Below are 24,282 nucleotides of genomic sequence, written 5' to 3' on the forward strand. Positions count from 1 at the left end.
CCCACTAATCACCTCCGATATCCCCTTAGTAACCTCACCTTATGTTCGTAAAAGATGAGCTCTCCATCCTGCGTGTCTTGCAGGGGCGCGTAGATATCAGTTACTTCACTGGGTTGAAGGCGTTGGGAGAGTTCCGGTAAGTATTGACTCTGAAGTCCCTGGCGGGATTGGTAAGTATCAAGTTCAAAGAGTTCAATGTGCCCGATGTTCACTCTTGTCCCCTTCCTTCCTTAAGTTGCAACTGAGTTCGTGAGAAGGTCTCGTAGCTGCTGCTGGCATTTAGGTAAGAGTCTGTGTTACCCAATGCTGTCCGGTAACTATTGCATGCGTTAACATGTTGTTTTTCTCCCTCTTTACAGATGCAGCATATGAAAATGTGGAGAGTTATGGAATAATACCGCCGGTGGTAAGTCTATGGTGGTAAGAGGTTGTATTTGTTGATTCCTTTGGCTCACCTTGTTTTTTCTTGTGTCCTGTAGGTGCCGGATTACGGCGAAGAAATGATGGAGACAGTGCCAGATTGAAAGATGCTGTGAGAACTGGTGAGTATGGCGCTGTGCTGGAGCTGGCGAAGCGACGCGTGCAGGACTGATGTACTTTCCAGGTCCGGAGATGAAATGGTTCCGGAATTATGTGAGGAATTAAGGAAATAAGTTTGTTTTCTAACCTTGTCCTTTTCTTCTTCTTTATTCTAGGAGCTCCGGATTCGAGGCGGGCGTGGCAGAAGACTGGATGCTGGCTGCAGGCACGCGGGCTTGGCAGAAGACTGGATGCTGGCTGCAGGCACGGTGAGCGTCACGCTGCTGGATGCAGAATAACGCGAAGCATGTGCTGCTGTTCGGGTGTGGTTTAAATAGCCTCCAAAGTAGTTCCAGGTAATAAGTTCCCTAGAGCCACGCCCGATTAAAAAATAGTCCCTGTAACAAAATAGTCCCATCCAGTACTCATGTAGGCTTGGACTCTTTTGCAGCATGGTCTGCATCAGGTAAGTAAAGTCTATGAGCCTGGCGTCTATGGCGCCAGGACTGATTTCTATGATGAGCCTGGCGCCTAAGGCGCCAGGACTGAACCCAGACAGCCCTTAGCCGGGGCTGCTGCGGTTTAAACAAATGTCTGGATGCCTGCTCCCGGAGCTGAGGGCCTTGGTCCTGATGCCCGGGGGTAGGCATCATGACACCCTAGCATTCATTTTCTGCAAGTCTGCTCTAATGGAGACGATGTTATTACCAATGTCATCCAGTTTATTGTTTACCACCGAAAAGCCGGCCTGTAGTGCCGTCATGTAGGAGTCCATATTCCTTTCTGTGTGGGGTTGGCTGGTCGTTGGGGTTGACTTTGGGGTCCCCTCACTTCCTTCCACAAGTTCAAACTTGTGAAGGCGTCCTTGGGGCCTTTCTTGTTTCCCTTCACCCCAGGGTATCCTACTGGTCCATATGGTTATGTGTAGTATGCGCCTGTTTGCTGTGGCTCTTTCTCCCAATTACCAGGGTGCGCTGGGTGGGGGTAATATGGTAGTACTACTTTGTTCATCTGCTGGGAGTCCTGGGGACGGATCCCCCTTCCTGGCTTACATTGATGGTGACAGCTTGCTATGTTTCCCACTCCTGTGCCTCCAATATTATGCTCTGCGCCTTCCCGTGCAAGCTTAGTACAGCAGTTGCTCAATGCTTTATTACTGTTGGTGAAGGCGTCTGCACCCCATTATGAGCACCGTGTGTCGTGCCTGCCCTGCTCAGAGTCCGGATATCCGTGTGCTATGGGTTAGTACCCTGCAGAGGCAGCCCCCCCGGTATATTTCTGAGGCGGGTACCCGTTTTCTGCTATTGCTGTGCCACGGGCGCCTGTGAAATGTACGTTTTGATTTATCGGCCTGGCGGTAGCTCGCTGCACACCCCAGTGTCCGTCTTACCACCCCAGCGGTCCCCCAGTGGTGCGGCTTGGTCGTGAGGGAGGCTAGAGGATCCCAGCTATGATTAACGTCAGAGGTTCTGGGACCTTGCACAGGCGGGCATTGTTTTGTTTTATATAAACCTCTCTGTTGTGTACTTTATTTGTACAACTTTGATTACCTTAAATGATACCCTGAGACGGTGTATACATCCATCTTCCTTTATTGTTCCATATCGACTGCCTGCCTGTCTCTCTTTTCCCTTCCATCCCCATTCCAGTTCCATTCTCACTGCATTCCACATTCTATAAACATAACATCACCCCCTTGCTTATCATGTAAGTTCACCCTCCATATGTCCAGCAGGATCACCTCTACATCTGCTCAGTCAAACGTAAGGGCTTACGAATAATTTGTTGGGGCTGAACATTGGCTGCCCCTCGAACTTCCTCACCAGTCATACATGGTGGAGAATGTCCACAATCTTTAAGTGACATGAGATCAATAGGTCCTTCGTTTCCCCACTCCTCATGCAATTCTTCATTCCATCTCTCCTCATGTGCTTCTTCCCCACCCAAATCATCTTGAAACATTGCATGAAAGACCGAAGCATCCCCAGCCACTTCACTGCCATCCCTCATGGCAGTGACCACGGGGCTTGTAACATCCGTCACAATGAAGGGCTCGGACTCATCAATAGGGTCTATCTTCCTTCGCTGTCTCTACCCCCTTAACATAATCTCATCTCCAGGCATCTGATGTTCTTCATATTCTTCAATTCTTCTCTTGCAAATTGTCCTAACGTTGTCCCTTTTTTTGACTTCCTTTTCCTTTCCACCAGTCCTTTCTCCATTTATGCAGTTATAATCTCCATGCCCTGGACATTGGTCCTACCGCTGATATCTGACCATTCTTTTGACGGGAGCACATCCTGTCTCCTCATGGGAAATCTTTTGACTACTTCTTAAGAGTTGTGGATTGTCCTGCAGCTCTTCCCGAGGCAGCCACTTCCTCATAATCATTAGTCCTCGATCTGGTGTGGCCACATAATTTGCTCATCTTGTCCTCTTACCAGTCTCTTCACATCTCTCCAGCTCACCTCCCCATTCTCAGAATGTCCCATGACTATACATTGTCTTGCATTCAACATTGACTCGGCATTGGACCCACAGGTTGTCAATACAGATGCTCTCTCTTTGCACATGACCCAAAAGTGATCTCTCTGACCACATCTCACACACCTTCGACCAATGGCTGGACACCTACCTTCGTGCGGAAATCCAAATCCACACCTATAACACGATCTTCGCAGTCCACCTCTGTTGATACTATTCCATGTGCCTTGACCGAGTGGCATGTTTGAGTATTGGGACTGTGTTTGCACATTACTTCCGATGCCAGCTAGTGCCTTCTTGCTTTCCATATTGACCACTTGTTTCTCAACTCTTTCATATGTTCTCGCTAACTCTAAAATATCTTTCAACGAGAGGGGCACCCTTAGAAGATGTCTCCGAAACTCCAATGATGTGCAGCTCTTAATTATTCTCAGCCTAATCGCTTCTTCATTGTCAAATTTTTCGAACTCACAACACGTTGCTTTCTCTTATAATCGTAACACAAACTGTGCAATTGTCTCCTGTGGCCCCTGTTTGCACTCAAATACATATCTTTCATAATCTCTGTTAGGAGCAACTGTTCACCTATAGCAGCAACAAGCAGCTGGTACGATGTTCTCTCTTAAGTCGTTGTCAATGCCTTTATGACACCCCTCATTTCTTTTCCAACCAGATTCATAAATATGTCTAGTTTATTTGGAACATTCTCATCTCCTAGTGCCCTTAGAAAGTGCTCAAACTCAATTACCCACTCTTGCCAGCGTTGTCCCTGGTTATCATGTGGCTCAAGATCGAATGATTCTGGGCGGTCTAGATAATTGACTAAACTCGAGGATACAGGAACTCCCCACATGTCTTGAGCTGGCCTTGGACCTCCACCCATATTGTCACATGGCATTTTGAACTAGCAGATAGCCTTTCCTCACCTTGGCCTTTGTATGGATACCATTTGTTAGTTGCCCTGCTCTGAAATATCGCACTGTTATCTACTGAACTGTGCAGATGCAAATGTAGCAGTTTCACTAGGGACCGATTTTGGGGCCTTTTCTTGCTTTACTCTCAGCTAAGCACCTGCTATGCCACTGCGTATGGTGCACATGCTGCATTCGCAAATGTCTTCTTCGTTAGACTGCCGTGAGGAAACACTTTTAGCATTTCTATCAATGCACTTTAGCCACTTTAGCCACCAAGGACTTTGTGGTGCGTAGTCTTCTTTAATTATGCATGCACAGTCTATTCTTCTGTGCCGTGGCTGAACTTTTGCTGCCTGTTTTTAAATATGCACTATGCTGCTGTGCATGATGTAAGGAAGCGGGCATCATTGTATCATTTTAGGGTTAGACTCCTCATTAGGTTTCAAATATGCTTTAAGGCTTGTACAGTCTCTATTGATTAACTTGTCTTCCTCTGTTCATCTTGAAGATTAATGTTTCAGTGCCTTGAATGTGATACGCTAGACACCACTGTCCACTATAGTATTATCTCAGATGTCACAAAATCCTTACTGACTTTGCTAGGCCCCTGTAGCTGTCTAATTCTTTTGTCTTTATTTGCTCTGTTAGTTGTTTTTGCTGCTTTTGCATTGGTAGTTTTGTTCTGTGTTGATGTAGTTCAGGGTTGTTGGCTTTGCACGTTGTTACTATTTCTTTCCAACACTGATGCTGTGTAATGTTACATCCTACACATTACTGCATTGCCATGACAACTTTTGTAACATATGTTCTTATTTATTCTGTGCTTTTGTCCATTAACTTGTCGTACTCGCATCTATTTCCACCTGTATTTTGGTTAGTATGACCTTATTTGTGAGAATCCGTGCCTTTAATTATTTCAATTTGTTAATCCAAAATTTGAGTGAAACTGTGAATTCTAACTGTTTCGTTACAAAATGTCAACGTGATATATTCTTTCAAACCCTCTGTAGGTCGGTAGGTGATGCACTTATATAGTACATATGCTGTTGCTTTCATAATGTTCACTGATCTTTCTCTCTGCGTTGTCATCGGAATTCTATGTCAAGACGGAGGCGAGCATTATGCTTCATCTTCTCATTTATTAGCTCTCCAGCAGTTTCAACAACTCAAATAAAATGTCCATCTTTTCGTTGAAAACCAAACATTTTTTTTTTCTTTTTACAAAAACTTAATTTCCCATCAACCCTAGGTCCCTGTTCCCAGTGTCCTGGTCATGTGACCTAGTCCTTCCTCTTCCTGTAACCTCCTCTTCTTTTCCTGCTCTCCAGAGATAAGTACCCTTTTCACTTAGCTGCGTAGACAGTCAGCATTTGTATTAGGGTTTTGTTGTATATTTGCAGATAATTGAAGATTTCGTAATGACATAATGCTATGATAGTGTGTAGGGACCGCGCAGCTTAGCAGGGATTGCGTAATCCGTGTTTATAAGTTATCCGGCGGCCCCGTGCTGCTGTATCAGCACTCCAGGGGTCTGCCTACACGCGAGTGAGCAAAGAGCCCCCACCTTCGTGAGGGCGGAGCAAGGTACGCGGAGGAGCCTGGCAAGCGGCTTCGTCCGCTCGCAGCAGGCGCGAAGGAGCGAGAGCCCCCACTCTCGTGGGGGCGGAGTCAACGCTCAGACGCGTACGAGCGTCTTACGGAGAGCCGTGCACACGGCCCCCACTCTCGCGGGGGCGGGGCTTAAAGCCGGAGAACCCGGCGCTGCAATTGGGAGAGCGCGAGGCCCCCTCCTTTGGAAAGGAGGGGCTAAACGTTTCGCGGGCATTGCGCTCCGGTCTCCCTTCAGTGACAGATCGTAGAAAAATACCGGAGAGGCAGATTATATGCCGTTCAGGAGAAAAAGTGCATAAACACACTACAGCTCGAATCAGAGCATAAAGCGTACTCAGTGCCTGCACTGAAAGTGAAAGAAGCTGCTTAGCAGCCAGGTGCAGCCTCAAGAGAGGAGAGTGAAGAGTGGACGTGCCACTACACCTGTTCAGGCACTATCAGGCACCAACCAGCACACAACATGGCTGAATTTGAATGGAGTGAGGAGGAGCAAGAAGCCACATATTCCAAAGACTTGGCTCAAAGCTCCAAAGATGTGCTGGGCGAATCACTCGTAGAGGCAGTGGCTCTAGGAGTTAGACCCCTGCAGGAACGCCTGCAGACGATTGAAACATTCCTGAGTCAAAGAGACAGACGCACCACACCACGAGCAAGCACGTCCACCAGGGCCGCGCCAGAGGGCCCACAGGGGTGTATTAAGGCCCAGAAGAGCGCAAACTCTTCTGACCCCCCGGGCCAACTTGAAGGGGTAGATCCAAAGGCCCCAGAGGCGACCGACGCTTTCATTAGGGTGAAAGAAGCCTTTATGTCCATGTCGGGGGTGCCGAGCCTCATGACCCCCTACGCAGGGGAAGAAAATATGGGAGACACGGAAGAAGAGGTTCCCCAAGAAGAGGAACTCGCAGAATCTCCGACATCCTCGCAAGAGGAAGGTGATAAGGAGGGAGATGAAGGGAGTTTACCGCCTCCGAAAAAGAGACTGAGGAAATTGAACAATATAGAAGACGAAACCTCAGATATGTTTCAGCTGGAGGAGATCAGAAACCCAAAATCCTCACAATGGGTGCCTTCTCCAAGAGTGGCGCGTTACATGACACAGAGGCTGCGCAAGGCACTTGAAGAAGCAGGTGAGGCAAAGGCTGAGGGCTGAATGCCCCAGACCAGAACTCCCAGGAAAGGTGGCAGAAGCACCAGAATTGGATCCGAAAATGCTAGCTTTCGTAGCTAAATCAAACAGAGACCCTAGGAAAGGGATCGACTGCTCATGGAAGAGTTGCCAGGAGAAGGTCCTGGATCTAGCGGGTCCACTGGCCAAGATTATGGACCTGGCCGAGCGGGCAAAAGATACAGCGGAAGAGATTGACCCAGAAGTATTAGCAAATTGGGCTCAAAGAGCTGTATGTCTTTTAGGTAACGCAAACTGTGCGATATCCTCTGAGCGCAGAAGAGGACTACTATTGAAAATAGATCACAAATTAGGAGACCTGTCCTCATACGAGGCAGGCGAAGCTGCGCAGGGGCTACTGTTCGGTGAAACATTCGGAAAAGAGATGGGGAGGTTCGTAGGGACCTACACCGCGCTGGAGAAAGCACAAGCCTCTATAAAAAAGATCTTCCCAGGAAGGGTTTTTGGAGGGACCGGTCGGTACAGAGGCCAAGCGACCGGTCGCTACCAGACGTCCAGTAGGCCTCAATCGAACAGAGCACAGTATTGGGAAGATAAGAAACCAGACACTTTCTTTCAACACAGAGGTCGCTTCCCCAGAGGAAGGCGAGGAAGAGGACAAGGAAGAGGACAGTACGTCCCCACAGGTGAGAGCATCCAAATATCCTGCAGTAGGGGGGAGGACAGCGAAGTACTGGGAAAACTGGTGTGTGGAGGAGCTCAAACTGCACATAAACTGCCTGGAACTATTGGCCGGCTCTTTTGCGATCAAGGCCTTCACCAAGGACAAAGTGAATTCATGTATACTACTGAAGATGGACAACATCTCGGCAGTCAGGTACATAAATCACTTAGGTGGAACGAAGTCCAGATTTTAGCGGAAATAGCCAAGGACTTTTGGCACTCCTGTCTGGAGTCAGGAACGGCAGTGATAGCAGAATATTTACCAGCCGCTCAGAATGTAGTGGCTGACTGGAACTCCAGACATCTAACAGACTCCAGCGACTGGATGCTGGACAGAGCAATCTTCCAACAGATAGAAGAGCTCTGGGGGCCGATTCACACAGATCTATTTGCGTTCAGACTGAACGCTCAGAAGAGCAGATTTTTCAGCTGGAGGCTGGACCCAGCGGCAGCGGGGACAGATGCCTTTCTACAAGATTGGAGACAAGAGACACTATACGCGTTTCCTCCGTTTATAATGATAAGCAGAGCTTTAACCAAAGTTCGCAGGGAGGCAGCGAATCTGATAATAGTAGTCCCGATATGGAAGTCGCAAGTATGGTTTCCAGCACTGATGGAACTAATAGCCGACTATCCAAGAATGTTGCCGCAAAGAGAAGACCTTCTCACGGACCCAGTTGGGTCGTATCACCCTCTGAGAGCGAAGGGGACGCTTCCGCTGATGGCGTGCAAGATAGTAGGAGACGTTGGAATCTCCCAGGAATTTCGGCACAAGCTGCGAGCCTCATCGCAGAGTCATGGGCTCCGTCGACTAGAAGGAACTACGACGCAGCATGGAACAGATGGTCAAGGTGGTGCAAAAGGAGAGGTTTTCATCCCGTTTCTGCCACTTTAGTAGAGATTCTGAATTTTCTAGCAGAACCTTTGCAGGATGGCAAAGCCTTCCGAACGATAGGAGTATATAGATCCGCAATATCAGCAGGTCATACACCTATTGAAGGGGTCCCAGTGGGGGAGAACGTAGCAGTGATCAGACTTCTGAAAGGGATAAGATTTAGGAAGCCACCGCAGCCAAGATACAAATCTCTACGGGACGTAACAGTCGTGCTACGACTAATAGCAGACTGGCTCAGTAATAGATATTTATCGTTAGGCAGACTGTCGGAAAAGGTGGCAATGCTTTTGTGCATGATTTCATGTAGAAGAGTAGCAGATGTCAGAGCATTAGAAATAGACAGAATGGTATACGGATCAGACGGAGTGACTTTCCATCTGCCCAGGAGAACGAAGACAGATTCCTCATCAATAACATACCCATATATGCAAGATCATCCTAAATGGTGCGTAGCCGCATGTATAAGAGAGTATGTAAATAGGACAGCTGAGCTGAGACCGATGGGGACGACGCAATTACTGATAGCGTGCAGGAAGCCGCATAAGGGCGTAGCGACAGCCACCATAGCGAGATGGGTTAGAGAAGTTATGTCCATAGCAGGGATAGACATGGCAAAATTTGGAGCACACTCAGTGCGAGGAGCAGGAGCATCCAAAGCACTGAGGCAGGGTGCGACATTACAAGATATACTGAAAGCAGCCGATTGGGCGAGTGATAACACGTTCAGAACGTTTTATTTTAAACCGATTATCACACTGGCAGAAGCTATGGTAAGAAGCTTTGAACAAGCATAATGCTCGCCTCCGTCTTGACATAGAATGAAGATTCCCCCTGCTAATAGCGCAGGGAGCTCTTGATTCTATTAAAGACAAGGAGTCGAGCATTCATTTCCCACCCTAGATACACGAGAGAGTCAAGATGATGACAAAGTAACGTACAATGATATGTATCTGAGTGAATAACAAGATTTTCCTCCCAGAACAGGGTGTGTATCCGCCGCCCTAACATGTATTGTTGTTTCCATTTTAGGAGACGATCAGAAGAACGGTTGAAGACGTTCGAGTAGAGAACAGGACACGTTGATCAAGATCGCAAGTTTGAATGCGAGGGATCTTTTCCGCAGAGTTCTACAGTTCAGAGACTTTTCGGAACAAGTTGACAGTTCAGTAATGGTTAAGATTGCAGTTGAAAAGCAGTCAAAGAAGAGGAGGTTACAGGAAGAGGAAGGACTAGGTCACATGACCAGGACACTGGGAACAGGGACCTAGGGTTGATGGCAAATGAAGTTTTTGTAAAAAGAAAAAAAAAAAATGTTTGGTTTTCAACGAAAAGATGGACATTTTATTTGAGTTGTTGAAACTGCTGGAGAGGTAATAAATGAGAAGATGAAGCATAATGCTCGCCTCCTTGTCTTTAATAGAATCAAGAGCTCCCTGCGCTATTAGCAGGGGCAATCTTCATTACTTTCGTTTCATTTCCGTATCTGTTGCGTTGCTATGACAATTCCAAGCAAATATGGCGGCACGTTATTTCATGCTCTGAGGTCCTTTCCTCTGAGCGTTTCGACGTTACAGCTCTATTATCAATGCTGCGCCTTGCGCTCCACTCCACAGTGCCGCGCCTCACGCTCCTATGAGTTGCACTAGTTTAAACCTTTTCTTTTTTTTAAAATTCTTTCATTGCACAGTACCTCTATTCACATTTCGGCTCATGTTTATCACTTAAATTGCGATATTCAGATATTCAGATATTCAGGCTTACCGTTACTATGAAGCTTTGCCTTTCCTTCAGTCGCCTGCACCTTATCGTGTTCGGGATTCCTCTGCCTCCTTGTCAGCAGCCTTTATTTTTTCCTTTTGCTTTTGATTTTCTTACTTTCTCCTTTGAGTTTATCTGAATTATTACCCACTCTTCATATCGCCCGTTTGTCTTTGATTCTGTCATCTGTTTTCTCAACTATCTATTTAACGACAGCCACCTCCACAGGCTGTTTTCATTTTCTTTCTCAAGCGCCTGTATTCCTTTAATCCTTCTCACTTCCAATATCATCAGTCAACATTATAGGCTCTCTTTTGTTCTTTACCGGTTGCTTTCTTTGATCACCTCCGTGGGTTACTGCTGTTCTGCTTCTCTCTTTTTCTTTTTCTCGCAGTATGGCTTCCAGTCTCTACCTCGTCACCAATTGTTGTGTACTTTATTTGTACAACTTTGATTACCTTAAATAATACCCTGAGACGGTGTATAAATCCATCTTGCTTTATTGTTCCATATCAACTGCCTGCCTGTCTCTCCTTTCCCTTCCATCGCCATTCCAGTTCCATTCCCACTGCATTCCACATTCTACAGGACATAAGACTCTCCCCGGGTGCTCTTTCTGGCCGCAAGTTTTTGCTGCAGGATCCTTTCGCCGGGTATTAATGCTGCCACACTACGTTCACCGGCTCACCTCTGACTCCCTCGGCTCTGCGGTTGTTTCCCCCCACTCCTATGTGCCTCTCCAAGTGCCTGATTACTTTGTTATAGGGTGTTGCAGCCACGTACCTTGTGTGGTCGGATGTTCAGGCACTTCTCTGCTCCCTGCCGATCGCTTCACAGAGCCGCCTGCAGCCGTTCGCTTCCTGGGTCGGAGGGGGGGTTTATTCCAGACAGCCACTTCTCGCTTCCAGGAGCAAGCTCGCTGGACCCTGCCAATCACTTCGTCTGGAGCCCGTCTCCATACCGGGCACCACGGTTTTGGCACGTGGGCTGCGCGGTAATCCCAGGATCGCACCAGACGACTGGCAGTCATTTCAGATGTTGCTCCATGTCTTTATGTTTCCAACCTTCACCGACGCTGCCCACGCCTCTCAGCAGTCAAAATCTGTATGTCACTTCTTTAGAGGTTCCGACATTCCGCAGGATACTGCAAGCAGGATTTATTTATTGCAGAGCTCGACACCTAAGCAGCCATCTTTGTCAGCGCACCACAGCGCCACCCCCAGTAGTCCTAATTCAATTAAGCAACCATACTTAATAACAAATAATAAAGCAAACTTTACATATTTGTGAATCACTATTTCCTTTTACATACTGCTACATTTTGAAATCTAGGCCACAGTACCATGGGGAGTCTGATTATTATCCCTACTGGGGAGAGTTATGAGTGTGGACTCAATAGTCAACCCTGGTCTCAGAACGTGTAGTTCAGAAATGTTTACATTGCAACAAACCAATCCCAAAGGCTTAGGGTGCGCAGAACCTAAGAATGGAGAATATATAAAGTAAGGAAAACTGTAGTCCATTAGGCCTTCCAGTTCTATCCTATCGTTCTCTACCTCACCATTCTCCCTTGCGCGCCTTCTCCTTTCCAAAAATTACTATTTCCACTCCTACTACCATTCTTTCTCTCCCTTTTCCTTCTGCTTCAACACTGCTCTCCCCTACTTCCTCCTCTTCCTGTGTCGCTTCTCTCTCACCCGTCACTGCTTCCTTTTTCTTTGCTTTCTCTTCCTCCTTATTCGGCTTCAACACTTGTCTCCCAATCTCCTCCTCTCCAGATGTTGCTTCTGCTTCTCCCTCCTCCACCTGCATAATATCTCCTTTTCCACCTTCATCCTCTATTGGCATCAATCTTCCCCTTTTCATCTTCCCCTCTACCCCATGTCTCTTCAAACCTTTCAAATGTCTTCCTCATGCATTCTCTCCTTCTCCTCCTCTCTCTTCCCCTACAGATCCGGCACCTCAGCTTTTCCTCCACTCCTTCTCTGTATTTTCCTTTCTCTTCACCAATACCACTCTGAATTACCTCCTACTTCCTTCTCTCTCTCCATCTACTGACGCCCTTTCTCAGCATCGAATGCTGAACTTCTTCAAACCAGTGGTGTTCCACACCCTGGCCCGTGAATGCAGTGTCTTGCTCAGCTGTGCAGAATTATGAGCAGAGCGTGGGGATTGGTTTTCCAGATTCATAGTCTTTCCTTTCGATGCACCCAATTGATGTGCACAGAGCCACACCCTTTGAAGGGTCCATCCTTCATCTTTCCTCACAGGTATCAGCGGGCCCTGCTATTACCAATCCCCTGTGCATCAGCCGACAATCTGCTGCCAAACATCTCCTCCGTAACTGCAAGCCCCTGCTCTTCCAGCTCATAGGAATGCATGGTGCCTCTGGTAGTTGTTGTTCTTTAACTATTGCATATGTCAAACCATTGTTGAGTAGTCAGATACGTTGGGCTGTGGGACATTGTGTTCCCTTCCTTTAACATGGGTTCCATCACCATTCTCTTCAGGTTCAGTTATTTGTTGCTGGCAGGTGTCTGGCCAGCCTTTATTTGCACTAAACCCTTCAAGAAGATTTGTTGTTGGTAAGATACAATTGCTCCTGGTGACCACTAATGCCTAAGAGGAGACGGGTGACATTCATGCCTTTTAGGGACAAATGAATCACAGATCTGTGTCATGTATCTGTGTTCCTGATAGAATCAGAGAGATTTGTGGGCAACCTTAATAAAGGGACAGGATGAATATTGGTTGAAGGGGGACAGACACTTTATGCTGTACGGAAAAAGAAGTTCAGGGATTAATCTGTTGGGAAGATGGCAAATAAGCTTTCTTTCTATCAGGAAGAAACAGGGATGCTCAGGAATGCACGGTAAAACTAGGAGTGATTGTGACACAATTTAGAATGACTCAGGCTTATAATAAACAATAGTCACAACTAAGGTATGAAAAGAGTTATGCATCAATCGGGAAAGCCAGCAAGATCAGGAATGTGAAAGTGATGTACATAAGGCACAATGCCACAATTACTGCTAATGAAGGATAGTGTCCAGGAGGAATTTAATTTTCCAGTCTCTTGCCTGCAGTGTGAGTGGTTTCAGTAGTTATAATTATAAATATCAATGATAATGTTAGGACCTGCATCGATCTTAAGGATCCTTCCAGTAAACTTATGAATCAAAATCTTTTAACCACAGTACATTACCCAAAAGCTTTACACAATAAATCTGCGGCCGGTCTTTCAGGTCAAGTTATACATTGGTTTAAGGGCTTTCTGGCCAAAAGAACTCAATCCATATTCTTGCCCCCCTTCCATTCTGATGCAGTTCCCTTATTCTGTGGGGTTTCACAGGGCTCTGCACTCTCCCCTATACTGTTTAACGTCTATATCAGACCCCTCCTGTGTCTTATTCAATCGTACGGGTTACGTTATTATTCTTACGTGGATGATACCCAAATTCTTGTCCGTCTTAACCTCACTCAGACTGAAAGAGCTAGTCGTCTCAAAAGATGCCTTGAGGACCTGGGAGCTTGGATGGGAAGTAACTGGTTAAAACTGAAAGGCAGTAAGACTGAGGTCTTGGTTGAGGGCACTGCATCCCCCCACCTGTTCTGGACCACTGAGTTCTGGCCTTGGCCCTCTCCCCACCCCTGTTACATCGGTAAGAAACCTGGGGGTTAGATTCTCCACATCCCTTTCTATGGATGAGCAAGTGGCAGCGGTATGTAAATCCGGCCATTTTAAGCTCTGCATTCTCCGTAAGGTTCTTCCTTTTGCCCCGGCAGCCTGCCAGGCACCAGTGGTTGCCGCTTTAGTTCTAACCATGCTGGACTACTGCAATTCCCTCTATCTGGCCCAGCCCCGGTATCTGATCAAGCGACTTCAGCTATTGTAGAACGCGGCAGCCAGAGCAATCCTACATCCTCCCTTTAGAACAAATATGTCTCCTTTAGTTAGGAAATTGCACTGGCTTCCGGTGGCAGACAGGATCTCTTTCAAGCCTTTGTGCATTGTACACCGGGCTTTCTACGGGACTGGTGCGGAATATTTGCAAACTAAGTTCCCGTGCTATGTTCCTACTCGAGCCTTGCCCTCTCAATCAGCTCTTCTGGTAGAAGTACCCTGTTATCGTCGTGCTCATACTGGAGGACGGGCCTTCTCCGTGGCTGCTGCGAAAGCCTGGAATTACCTTCCTTTTGCTCTTTGCAGCACTGCTGATCACCTCCTGCTCCGTCGTCTACTGAAAACCTCTCTATTTAAATAAATCCTTGCCTGTGTTAGAACGTCCTATCCTGCTATCTAGAGCCAAGATGCCTTAGGGTGTACGTGCGCTTTCCAAGTTCGGTTAACATAACATAACAAATAAAGGCAGCCTACATTTTCATGTCTCTCCAAGGATCACACAGCGGATGCCTGAGTGGTTTTTAGTGGGACACGCAGACTGATCTCTACAGTGATTTAAAAGAGGGGAGATCTAATCTTCCAGTCTATCTCCACACACCCAGACAAGACCACATGGCCCCATGCATGTGCAAGGCCTGCATCAGAGGATCTCCACTACTCTCCCATGGGCTCACACAGATGAGGGTGGGTCTGTCTCGTGGGTGGGAGGAAATATGAAACCCACAAATTAGTGAAGCGAAAAGTGTCCCTTCTTTTTTTAATCTTTTAAAGCTCCAGAAGAAATCAGAAACATGGTGGTCAAAAAGCCTTCCAATAAATCAGGGATCATTCTGGTTTATCAGGCTGCTTGGTGCAACTCTCTGGTGTCCAGTGAAATCACATGAACATTTTCCTCTGCAATGAATTAAGCATTGACATGCCGCAGCAGCCTCCCAAACGATTGTGTTCATTGCAATAGGACAGCCGCAGTGTAGCATTCTGGGTTTGGGGTGGTGTTGCAAGGAGGTCAGCCTGTGGGTAGCAAAGGGGTGTGGCGTGTCCTCACCCCTGCTGCTACCTTTTCAACATTGCAGGTGTAACCGGGCGATGGAAGGTTGTCAAAGATAATCCTTACCAAAGGTGGTCACAGGAGGGACAACGACAAGGCTGGGGCCTAGACTCCAAAGAGGGGAAGGGATACCATATGTTTAGCTGCTGCAACAGAACTGGTGCACAAATGGAGTGGAGAGACATAGGGGGTCATTCTGAGTTGGGCGGTAAGGGATACCGGGCACCGTTAAGGAGACTGGTGCCGGTAATCCCTTACCGCCCAATTCCGAGGTCCCTTAGCGGGAACCGTAAAGGACGTGTGGTCTGACCACACGTCCTTTACGGGTCCTGCTAAGGGACCAGGGTGCTAATAACGGGCCTGCTTTTTGCAAGCCCGTTATTAGCGCCTTCCCCATTCCCATTGAGCCCTATGGGGGCTCAATTGGGAATGGGGAATGGTTGGTTGAATGGGGACCTACCAGGTCGTGCAGGGTCGGAATGACCCAGTAAGTCCCCATTGAACCAGACCAGACCCGGCCCCGGTATGGGAGGCAGCCATGGTGCTAATGGCACCATGGCTCCTGCCCAACTTGGAATGACCCCCATAGAAATAAAATATTTTGTGGGATGGTTCCTTATGCAACAACAGAGAAACATAATGTAAGAGTGGGACATAAAGGACATTTTGTGCAGTCACCACTGAGAATTCCTCTGAATGTTGACACCCTTATCTCAACAAGGTATGGTACATTAATGTGTCCCACTTAAGTGTTTTGTGTGACGTCCTGCCGTACTAGAACCATTGCGTATTCCTTGGACTGGTGAATATTTGAATAAAGGAATGCTTCTATAAAAACCTGGTGTTATTGGTTTACTGCACACAGCACTTCTAACCCAGAACTAAAATGGGGTTCAGAAACCTTAATATGAAGAGCATCACTGCGGTTATAAATGTTACTGCTCCGCATCTGCGGCAATACGGCTCTATATTGGAACATCATGCCATGAGTGGTTTTGCAAAACTAATAGCAATCTCTGAGTAAAACCTATTTGCAGTGCAACACAAATGTCATGTTGTGTTGCTTTTCTGTTCCATTCTCCTTAGTACCTCTGTTTTTGTGTTTGCAGCATTTACTAATGACGTTGCCGCGCTTTGCACTACTGTGAATCCTTCATACACCTGACCCCTAGACTTGTAAAAACAAATAAACAATGTTTAGAATTGCTCTGTCAGATATTGACAGAAGCCTCAAACCTATCATAAAGATAACTGTTGTAGTTTGATGGCTAGACAATACTAGAAGATGCTGCCCTGCAATGTTAACATGGGCAGCCCAACCAGTGATGCAAGACTGAGGCAACAATGGCTCCTGCAAGGCTGAGAGGCAACACTTGATCATCTGAAGTTAACATCAGCCCTTGCCTGGCCTTCTTACGCCATTGAAGGACACTTCCAGAAACACACTTGTGTGCTTTTTGTTTAGAGGACGACGAAGAAGCGGGCTGGTGCCAGTGGGTGAAGTTAAGCAGTCCCTCGGGTAAGAACCACTTTGTGGGCAAAAGGAATTGCTGTGCAAAGATCCTCCCTAGACAAACAGTCTTAAGCATGACTCCTATATCAAAAGCCAGCAGAATAGAGGTTAGCTCCAGTCACAATGACTGGTCGGATGAGACCTCGGAACATGAGCAACAAGAAACTGTTGGGCAGCTGGAGCGGGTCCAGCAAGAAATAAACCGATTGGATAGACTGGGGATCACAGAGATTTATAAAATAAACATGAAGTACAACAAGCTGTGTCAACCATTCTTCCAGAAGAGGTCTGAGTTGATCACCAAAATTCCTAATTTCTGGGCCACGACTTTGATGGGCCACCCGCGGATCCGCTTGTTACTTGAGGAAGTTGACAAAGATGTGTTGCATTATCTGAACAGGGTCAACGTGACCGACTCTGAGGACAGTTACAGGATAGATTTTCATTTTGAAGTGAATCCGTATTTTGAAAACCGAGTTCTGTCCAAGGAGTTTCTCCAGAAAGAGGGTAAAAAAGCATGGACTGAGTCAACAGAGATCAAGTGGAAAGCTGGAGAAGGCCTGAACAAGTGCATCTGCCAGACGGCGAGCAGTGAGCTGCTGAGGAAGAGGCCGCGCCGAGGGCAAGGCAGTATCTTCTTCTGGTTCACAGAACGCTGCAGTGCAGTTGATGAGTTTTTGGAGATCCTTAAAGATGACATTTGGCTGAACCCGTTACTATACTACATGGCCCCTGATGAATCAAATGTGGAAGGAGACCAGATGTCAGAGGCCACAGAGTTGTACTGTCCTGAGACCTGTCGTAGCGACTCGGCTGTTGAGGACGAAAATGACAGAGAACGGAATGAGGAAGATGATGGCTGCGGATGGAGTGAGCTCCAATGGGAATGTTGACAATGTTTGTTGGTGTGCCCTTTAATCTATTATGATACCTTAAAGGCATTCATGAACTGTGTTGTAGCATTCATTTTCTTGATATACTATTTCATTGAGATACTTTGATGGGAACCATGAAGGTTGCCTTTCTTTGTTGATATGTTGTTCCGACGATGCCTTCATGGCAATCGTTAATGATATTCCCTTTTATTTTTATGTATCGCAATTAAATGACTCCTACCCTACACCAAAAGCTTTGTGGCTATCAAAGGCACGATGATCATGATGTCCCCAGCGCTAAATTTTGAAATTTCAAGTACAAGATGGCGTTTTGCAAACACATCCTGACACATGTAAAACTCAAGCCTTGAGACAGATCCAGGGTTGTCTAACTCCAGACCACAAAGGCCCTCAAACATGTCCGTTTTTTAGTCTGCATTAATATTCATGAGGGTAATCGTATGCAAATTTATCTCAGGAATATTATTGAGGGCTAGCCTGAGTACCTCACACGCTTGCAGCCCTCAAAGCCTGGATTTGGACATATTGGCATGACCAGAGTCATGAGTTCATGACTCGTAGGATGGCACGCCCGATTTACTCCCATATTGCCATGTCCACATAGAATGATAGACACACGAAGTGTCAGCAACATCAGCGTTCCTTTGAAACACTGTGTATATGTCAAGGTGAGCAATTGTGCCAGGTGTTAATTGATAACCAGCCAGCAGTGATGCCCTTTTAAGAGCCACACAAGTCCCATGCTCAGCACTGATTGTGTTGCTTGCTTCTCTGTCCTATCATTCCCATTCTTCCCGTATAAATATCCTTGATCGAGGGTGAATACTGCTACGATCTAGAACATGGTTTGAAAAATCCCATCAAGTTGCCTCACCTCTAGTCCATTCCTAGGTCTGGGCCTTATGGTTTTCAAATTCCAATGATTGTTCACATTCTGTGCTTGCAACCTGTGAAGCTTCACCGACAAGCTTTGAATCATGGAGCGCTTTAACTCAGTTCTAACCACATTTATTAGTACACGGGAATAGGACGTGTATCTCTCGTCGTAAGTACTGGGAGCGCAGTGCAGAGAACGTGACATACACGTCCTTGGAGCGGCTGAGCGATAAAAAGTGCAGTGTCTGGACATGTGTACAAAATCTAATTATCCTTCACGCCACCACGTGCCTGTAATCACAGTACTCTTCAATAAAGGATACACAGAGACGTGTAAAATATGAGCAAGAACGCAGAATGCCTTAAAACGCATCCCTCTCTCCATTCAGGGGTTGTCACAAGATGGCGTCAAGGTCAGCAAGGAATTCAATTTCATCCAACTCCACCCAACTTCCTCACTGGAGATCTGCAGATCATGATATACATGCTCTCAATCAAGTCCCAATTTCTTTGTCTACCCCTTCTTGGTGGCATCATCTATGCCCAGATGCCCTCTTTGGTGTATGCACTGTTACTGAACCATATGTTGGATGGTTTGTTTGATAGTTGGGCTGGTGCAAATCTATTTTGAACCGCCTAATCTCCAGATGCCTTGCCGTTGATTACGGGCTGATAGATATTAGCATTATAGATCAGGGATATATTCCATAAAGTCAAATTCACACGTTGTTGGTAGCTGCCATCTGTACCTTCATGTTGTGTATGCCCACCTGTGTCTCCCTTTTCCATGGTTGAAATGACGCCATGAACCAGCTTGAAGGGAGATGAAATGGACGGTGTAAGGAAAGCATAGCCTATGTAGATCGAGACCTCACACTCACGCCACTAACACTGGAAAAATACCTGGCCTCTTTCCTTTCTAGCTTAACTCATGAGAAATAGAGAAAATGCTGTATATCACATCAGTGGATTATGAGATCCATAATGCTCTGCTGTGATGTCATAGTATGTTGGAGATTTAGAAAAAAGGTTAAGTTGTTAATTATGGTATACAGTGTTTATATCGAATCTTTTATATAGAATGAACATATATATCGAATATTTTATATTGAACATTTTTATAGTGAATGCATTTAAGGTGGGGTAAAGGGTTAAATATTTTTGGGAAACGGTCCGGATGGTTGTTTTGGGTGGGTAATGGGGGTTTGAGAGGGAACCCACCCCCAAAAAATGCATTCACTTTTAAAATGTTCAATATAAAATATTAGATATATGTGCATCCTTTATAAATAAAATATTCGATATGTGTGCATTCTTTATAAATTACTTCGGTATAAAGACATGTAACCCTTAATTACTTCCTATGGTGGGAGCCATGCACATCAAGTGAGTAGAGCCACAACTGGGAATGCGCTTGCACGCTAGGCATGCGATGTGTCCCTACAGCATTTCAGAGTCAATGCTGGTCACCATGCGGGTAGGGCACAGCTATGGCGCTGCCCTTGTGCTTTGGCTTTTGAAGAATGAATAGCTAGAAATCAAGAAAGAGCTCATCACTGCATTTAGGGAAGTGTTTAAGTTGTTTTAGTAAAGTCTTCATTTTCTGTAGGGTGCTGTTGCCAATTTAGTAAACACATCTCTCTCTTATGAGGACATTTTTAGTTAGCTGAAACTATTGCATTAGAGAACAGATAGGAGTACAGATAGGGAGAAATGTAATATTAGGAGGGACACAAAGCTTGTAGGTGTTGTTTGGTTATTTGCCCACCCATGGACATGCTAATCACTATGGCCATCCCCACTCACTTCCTGGCCTTCCCTGTTCTTCATGGGAACTATTTGAGCTCACTTTAATCAAGCATTACCATTAAACTTTGCACTCAGAGTGCATGACAGTGTTTTTCCAAGCTGTTTTCCTAGAGTTGATGACTTAATTGGAGTTCTAAGCATGCTATTGGTGTAATAAAAATGTCTTAACCCAGTCTGGCTTCAGGCACTCTATTTATAAGCGCTATGCGTGCCCTTCACTGAAGTCCTGTTAAAACAAGCATCATCAGAGCCAACGGTTTTGACTTGTGTATAGGTATCAGGCATTTGCCAGGCACTACCATTAGATGCCCAGGTACTCGCACCATTTTGCACCTGCTACCAGCAATAGCCAGTTAATACCATCAGTGCCTTTCACATGCCTATACAAAAGCCCAAACTATTGCCATTGCCAATGCTTGTTTTTAATACATTCATGATCATCACTGTTAAGCTACATTTTCCCTTTCCTTGTTTGTGCTGTTGGATTTTAGTCTAATGGGGGTCATTTTGTAACAGTGGAGCGGTAAACCAAAGCGTAAAATGAACAATGCTTTTACGCTTTGATTTACTGCCGTGGCCCATTTTCATTGCCTTTGCAGGCGGAGAAGGAGCATGGAGCAGCATTAACATTTCTGCTCTGCTTTCCGGATCTGCGTGAAATTACTGAGTTGAAAAGTCCGACCACCAAAAGTCTTTTTTATTATTCCCCTCCCCCCCCCATTTTTTCGCATATATATAAGTGTGGGGAGACCCCTCACATCCCCCCACCTTACACCTATACATTTGTATTAACTTTACCCGCCCCCACATATACATGTGCGAATAAATGGGCGTCGGACTTTTGGGGCTCAGTAATTTCATCCTATTCGCGCTTTCCTCCTTCATCATGAAATGACAGCCACGTTTACTCCTGCATGTTTGCATGAAGGTGCAGCATGAATGGATTCCTTGGAAATCCTTCTGCATTTGCACAGGTCAAATTAAGGCACTTGCAAAGATTTTACTGAAAACCTTGATGTGTTCAATTTCAACACTTTAAATCCCCCCAAACCCCTCCAAAAACAATGGCGACTGTGACTTACAAGGACCTTTTTGGGAAATTTGATAAACGGCAAGCGCCAAAGTCCCCTGAAGAATTAAAATGGCTAACATTGTGGGATTTTGTGGCCCTTTGTAAACTGTTAAAGTTTTTTTTTCACAAAACGATTATTTTTTTGGGGTGTTGTGTTTGTCTAGAAAAAAAAGACACGTGCCGTCATTTTACATGAAAGAAATGCACGGAGGAGACCACTTAGATTTACAGTTCTGTGTAAAATGTCCCCTCTGTGCAAATTAACAATTTCTAATACTGAGCGGAAAACAAAAGTGTCAAAACAGGTAAAAGCACCTCTTGGAAAACAGTGTAAATACCTTCCACAACAAATGCTTGTGGGACGCATTTACAATTGATTTTTATGATATTATATAATATGAAATTCATAACGCGCCTGTACACAAGTGTTTCTAGGTGCCACAAGACAAGGGAGGGAAGACACAGGGAGAACTAGGCCTTGTGTTATTCGGGTCGTGCAAGTGCGGCAATAGAAGTGCAAGGGGAAGGAGATGGGGAAGTGCAAGGGAGAGGAAAAGGGCGAAGTGCGATCAGGGCAGCATGGGTCTGAGTAAGTGCTGGGCAAGTGCAAGGAGGCAGGGTGGCTGTGGGTGTTACATTTAAACCCCCTAAATGTGCAGTAGGCCAGGAGACAATGCAAGGGAAAACTGGTTGTGGAGGAGCCTGGTACCGGGTGAGACTTTGAGGGAACCAAGCAACCAGTCGGCGCAGCAGACAGGTAAATTAGCAAGTGATGTGTCAGGATTGCTATGCTATGTTATGCAGGATTGCTATGCCATGTTATGTCCCTCTGCACAGAGAACACCGGACAGGCCTAAACCCCTCCTAGGGCAGATGACACATCAGACATTCCCTTCCGCTAATTCTCTACAAGTATAGCTCTAGCCCTATATATGGGAGATAACAGTAGGCTTATCCGAAATACAATATGATGTCCCTGCAGGGCTGTGTAACAAGGTCACAAGTGAGATGTTGACAGTTCTTGCCAAATGTCTGCAATATCGGGCCAAGTAACACCCTCCTTGTGAAAGTACTGAAACATATTAGTGTTTGCCTATGATATGCTATATTAACCGGTACTCTAGAGTGGGGGCCCTAGAGAGAGTTCTGTGTGCTAAACTGCTTGAACACTTGCATGCTGTGTTCCCTGCTGATCCCTCTGTATGCCGTGTGTTTGCGATATAATACAGGAAGCATGACTTACCATCAGTATGTGTCTCTCTCCTTTTTTGCTTATATTACTTATCTGCTGCAAGGCTTTTGGCCACCACGCAAGGGAGCGAGAGAGAGAAGGCATAGGAGAAAAGGAGGGTCTTGAGCTGCTTCTGGAACTTTAGGTGGTCCGGCTCAAGTCTGAGAGGGGCAGGGAGGCTGTTCCAGTGGGAGGCACCTGCAGAGGAGAGAGATCTACCCCTAATCTCTCTCTGGAGAACCGTCTGATCCTCAGAGAGTTGGAGGTAGCTGAGCAAAGGGCTCTAGAAGTAAGGAATTTTGTAAGAGCAAGTTGGATGTAGTGTGGGCTCCGGCCCCAGAAAGCCTTGTGGACGATGCAGAGGGTTTTGAACCTTGATCCTTACAGCCTACAGGAGAACAGTGGAGAGATTTCAGGGCTGGAGAGATACGGACCCTGGGCTTGAGGCCAAGGATAAATCTTGCCGTCCTGTTCTGGATTAGTTGCAGGGGGTAGGCAGATTGAGAAAGAGGCTGCTGCAATAGTCCAGCCTGGAGAGAGCCAAGGCTTTGGCGACAGTGAGCTTCTGAGAGAAAGTGAGAAAAGGTAGAATACCTCTGAGGAGGTGCAGCTGGAAGTGGACTTTTTTGGCGAGGTCTGTGATGTGAGGAGAGAAGGAAAGAGTGGAGTCAAAGATGATGCCAAGGTGTTTTGCCTCACGGAGGCCGAGGGTAGAGGTCCCAATGGGCAGAGTGAGAGAGGGAAATCGGGAGCAGGGGATCCACTGAGAAGCATCTCCGCCTTACTGGAATTAAGGCAAAGAACGTTGGAGGCGCACCAATACTGAATCGCAGATAGACGGTCAGGAATGAGTGAGGGAGCAGAGGAGGCTGAAGGAAGCCTGAAAGAGAGCTGCATGCCATCCACATAACGCTGAAAGTTAGAAGAGAAGGTGGAGATCAAGTGGGCCAAAAAGGCCAGATAGACATTGAAGAGCCAGGGTGAGAATATAGAGCCCTGGGGGACACCACATGTTGAGAGAGAGGTGGTGGAGAGAAAGGGTCCAAGTAGGACCGGGGAGGGACGGTCTAGGAGGAAGGAGGTCAGCCACGCCAGGGCCTGATCTATAATTCCCAGGTTCACACAGAGTCTGTTGATCAGGGTGGCGTGATTGACGGTGTTGAAAGCAGAGGAAGGGTCAAGGAGGATGAGGACAGAGGGAGAGCTGGAGTCGAGGTTAGAAAGCAGATCTTCACGGGTGTCCAGAGGAGCAATTTCTGTGCCTCAAGCTGATCTGAAGCCAGACTGATGGTCATGGAGGCAGCCAACTGATTCGGTTTGGAGGGTAAGCTGAGAGATGGCCAGCTTTTCCAGGAGTTTGCACAGGAAAGGAGTGATAGAAATCGGACAACAGTTTGCCGGACATGTAGGATCGGCAGAAAGGTGTGCACAAGGGAGTGCTTGAGGAGAGAGGGAAAGATCTAGTGGCGAAAAGAGTGATTGCAGAAATCGGCCGAGGCTGGAGCGAGAGTGGTAATGTCGTCCATAGAAATCGATTGGTTTAACACCAGCATGAAAATCTCATGCTTGCGTTAAACCAAACGTTGTTGCAGGCAAAGTGGCACTGCACAGCAGGAATGTATATCCTTCTCCGTGCCCTCTCTCCATCTGCACATTCATTTTTATTTTAAATACCCCAGACGAGTGAAAAGGTGCTTAGACAAGCATTAATGCATAACCCCTGTCTTTAGTACCTTTTTCATATCCCGGGTGTCATTTGCTTTTCTGACGAATAGTTGATAGGAGTCTTTTGTTTTAATAAAGCATGACATTTGTAGGTGTGTGGCGGTTATATTTTCCCATAAAAAGCGCTCAAATGAATCAGGCTTTGAGACTTGCCTGTCCTCTGTGTAACATGTTCCCC

The 24,282-nt window shown here is 46.4% G+C and overlaps 1 protein-coding gene and 1 long non-coding RNA gene across 2 annotated transcripts in view; both read left to right on the plus strand.

The window, feature by feature from the left end:
- LOC138472363 (uncharacterized) overlaps positions 1-9,668 on the plus strand; it is a 138,332-nt gene extending 128,664 nt beyond the window's left edge. Inside the window, exon 2 of the long non-coding RNA XR_011268591.1 lies at positions 9,302-9,668. This is a non-coding gene — a long non-coding RNA (uncharacterized lncRNA). The remainder of the gene's footprint in view (positions 1-9,301) is intronic.
- Positions 9,669-16,375: 6,707 nt separating this feature from the next.
- On the plus strand, positions 16,376-17,412 carry LOC138473650 (protein SET-like). Its single transcript, XM_069612176.1, has one exon. The coding sequence runs from the start codon at positions 16,570-16,572 to the stop codon at positions 17,386-17,388; it is 819 nt and encodes a 272-aa protein (XP_069468277.1). The 5' UTR covers positions 16,376-16,569; the 3' UTR covers positions 17,389-17,412.
- The last annotated feature ends 6,870 nt before the right edge of the window (positions 17,413-24,282 follow it).

This window comes from Ambystoma mexicanum, chromosome 8 (genome assembly GCF_040938575.1).
Source record: "Ambystoma mexicanum isolate Mex_15411 chromosome 8, UKY_AmexF1_1, whole genome shotgun sequence".
NCBI classification, from domain to species: domain Eukaryota; kingdom Metazoa; phylum Chordata; class Amphibia; order Caudata; family Ambystomatidae; genus Ambystoma; species Ambystoma mexicanum.

What these genes read in the sequence shown, in the direction of transcription:
- LOC138473650 (XM_069612176.1), top strand. Translation starts at nt 16,570, where the DNA reads ATGACTCCTATATCAAAAGCCAGCAGAATAGAGGTTAGCTCCAGTCAC.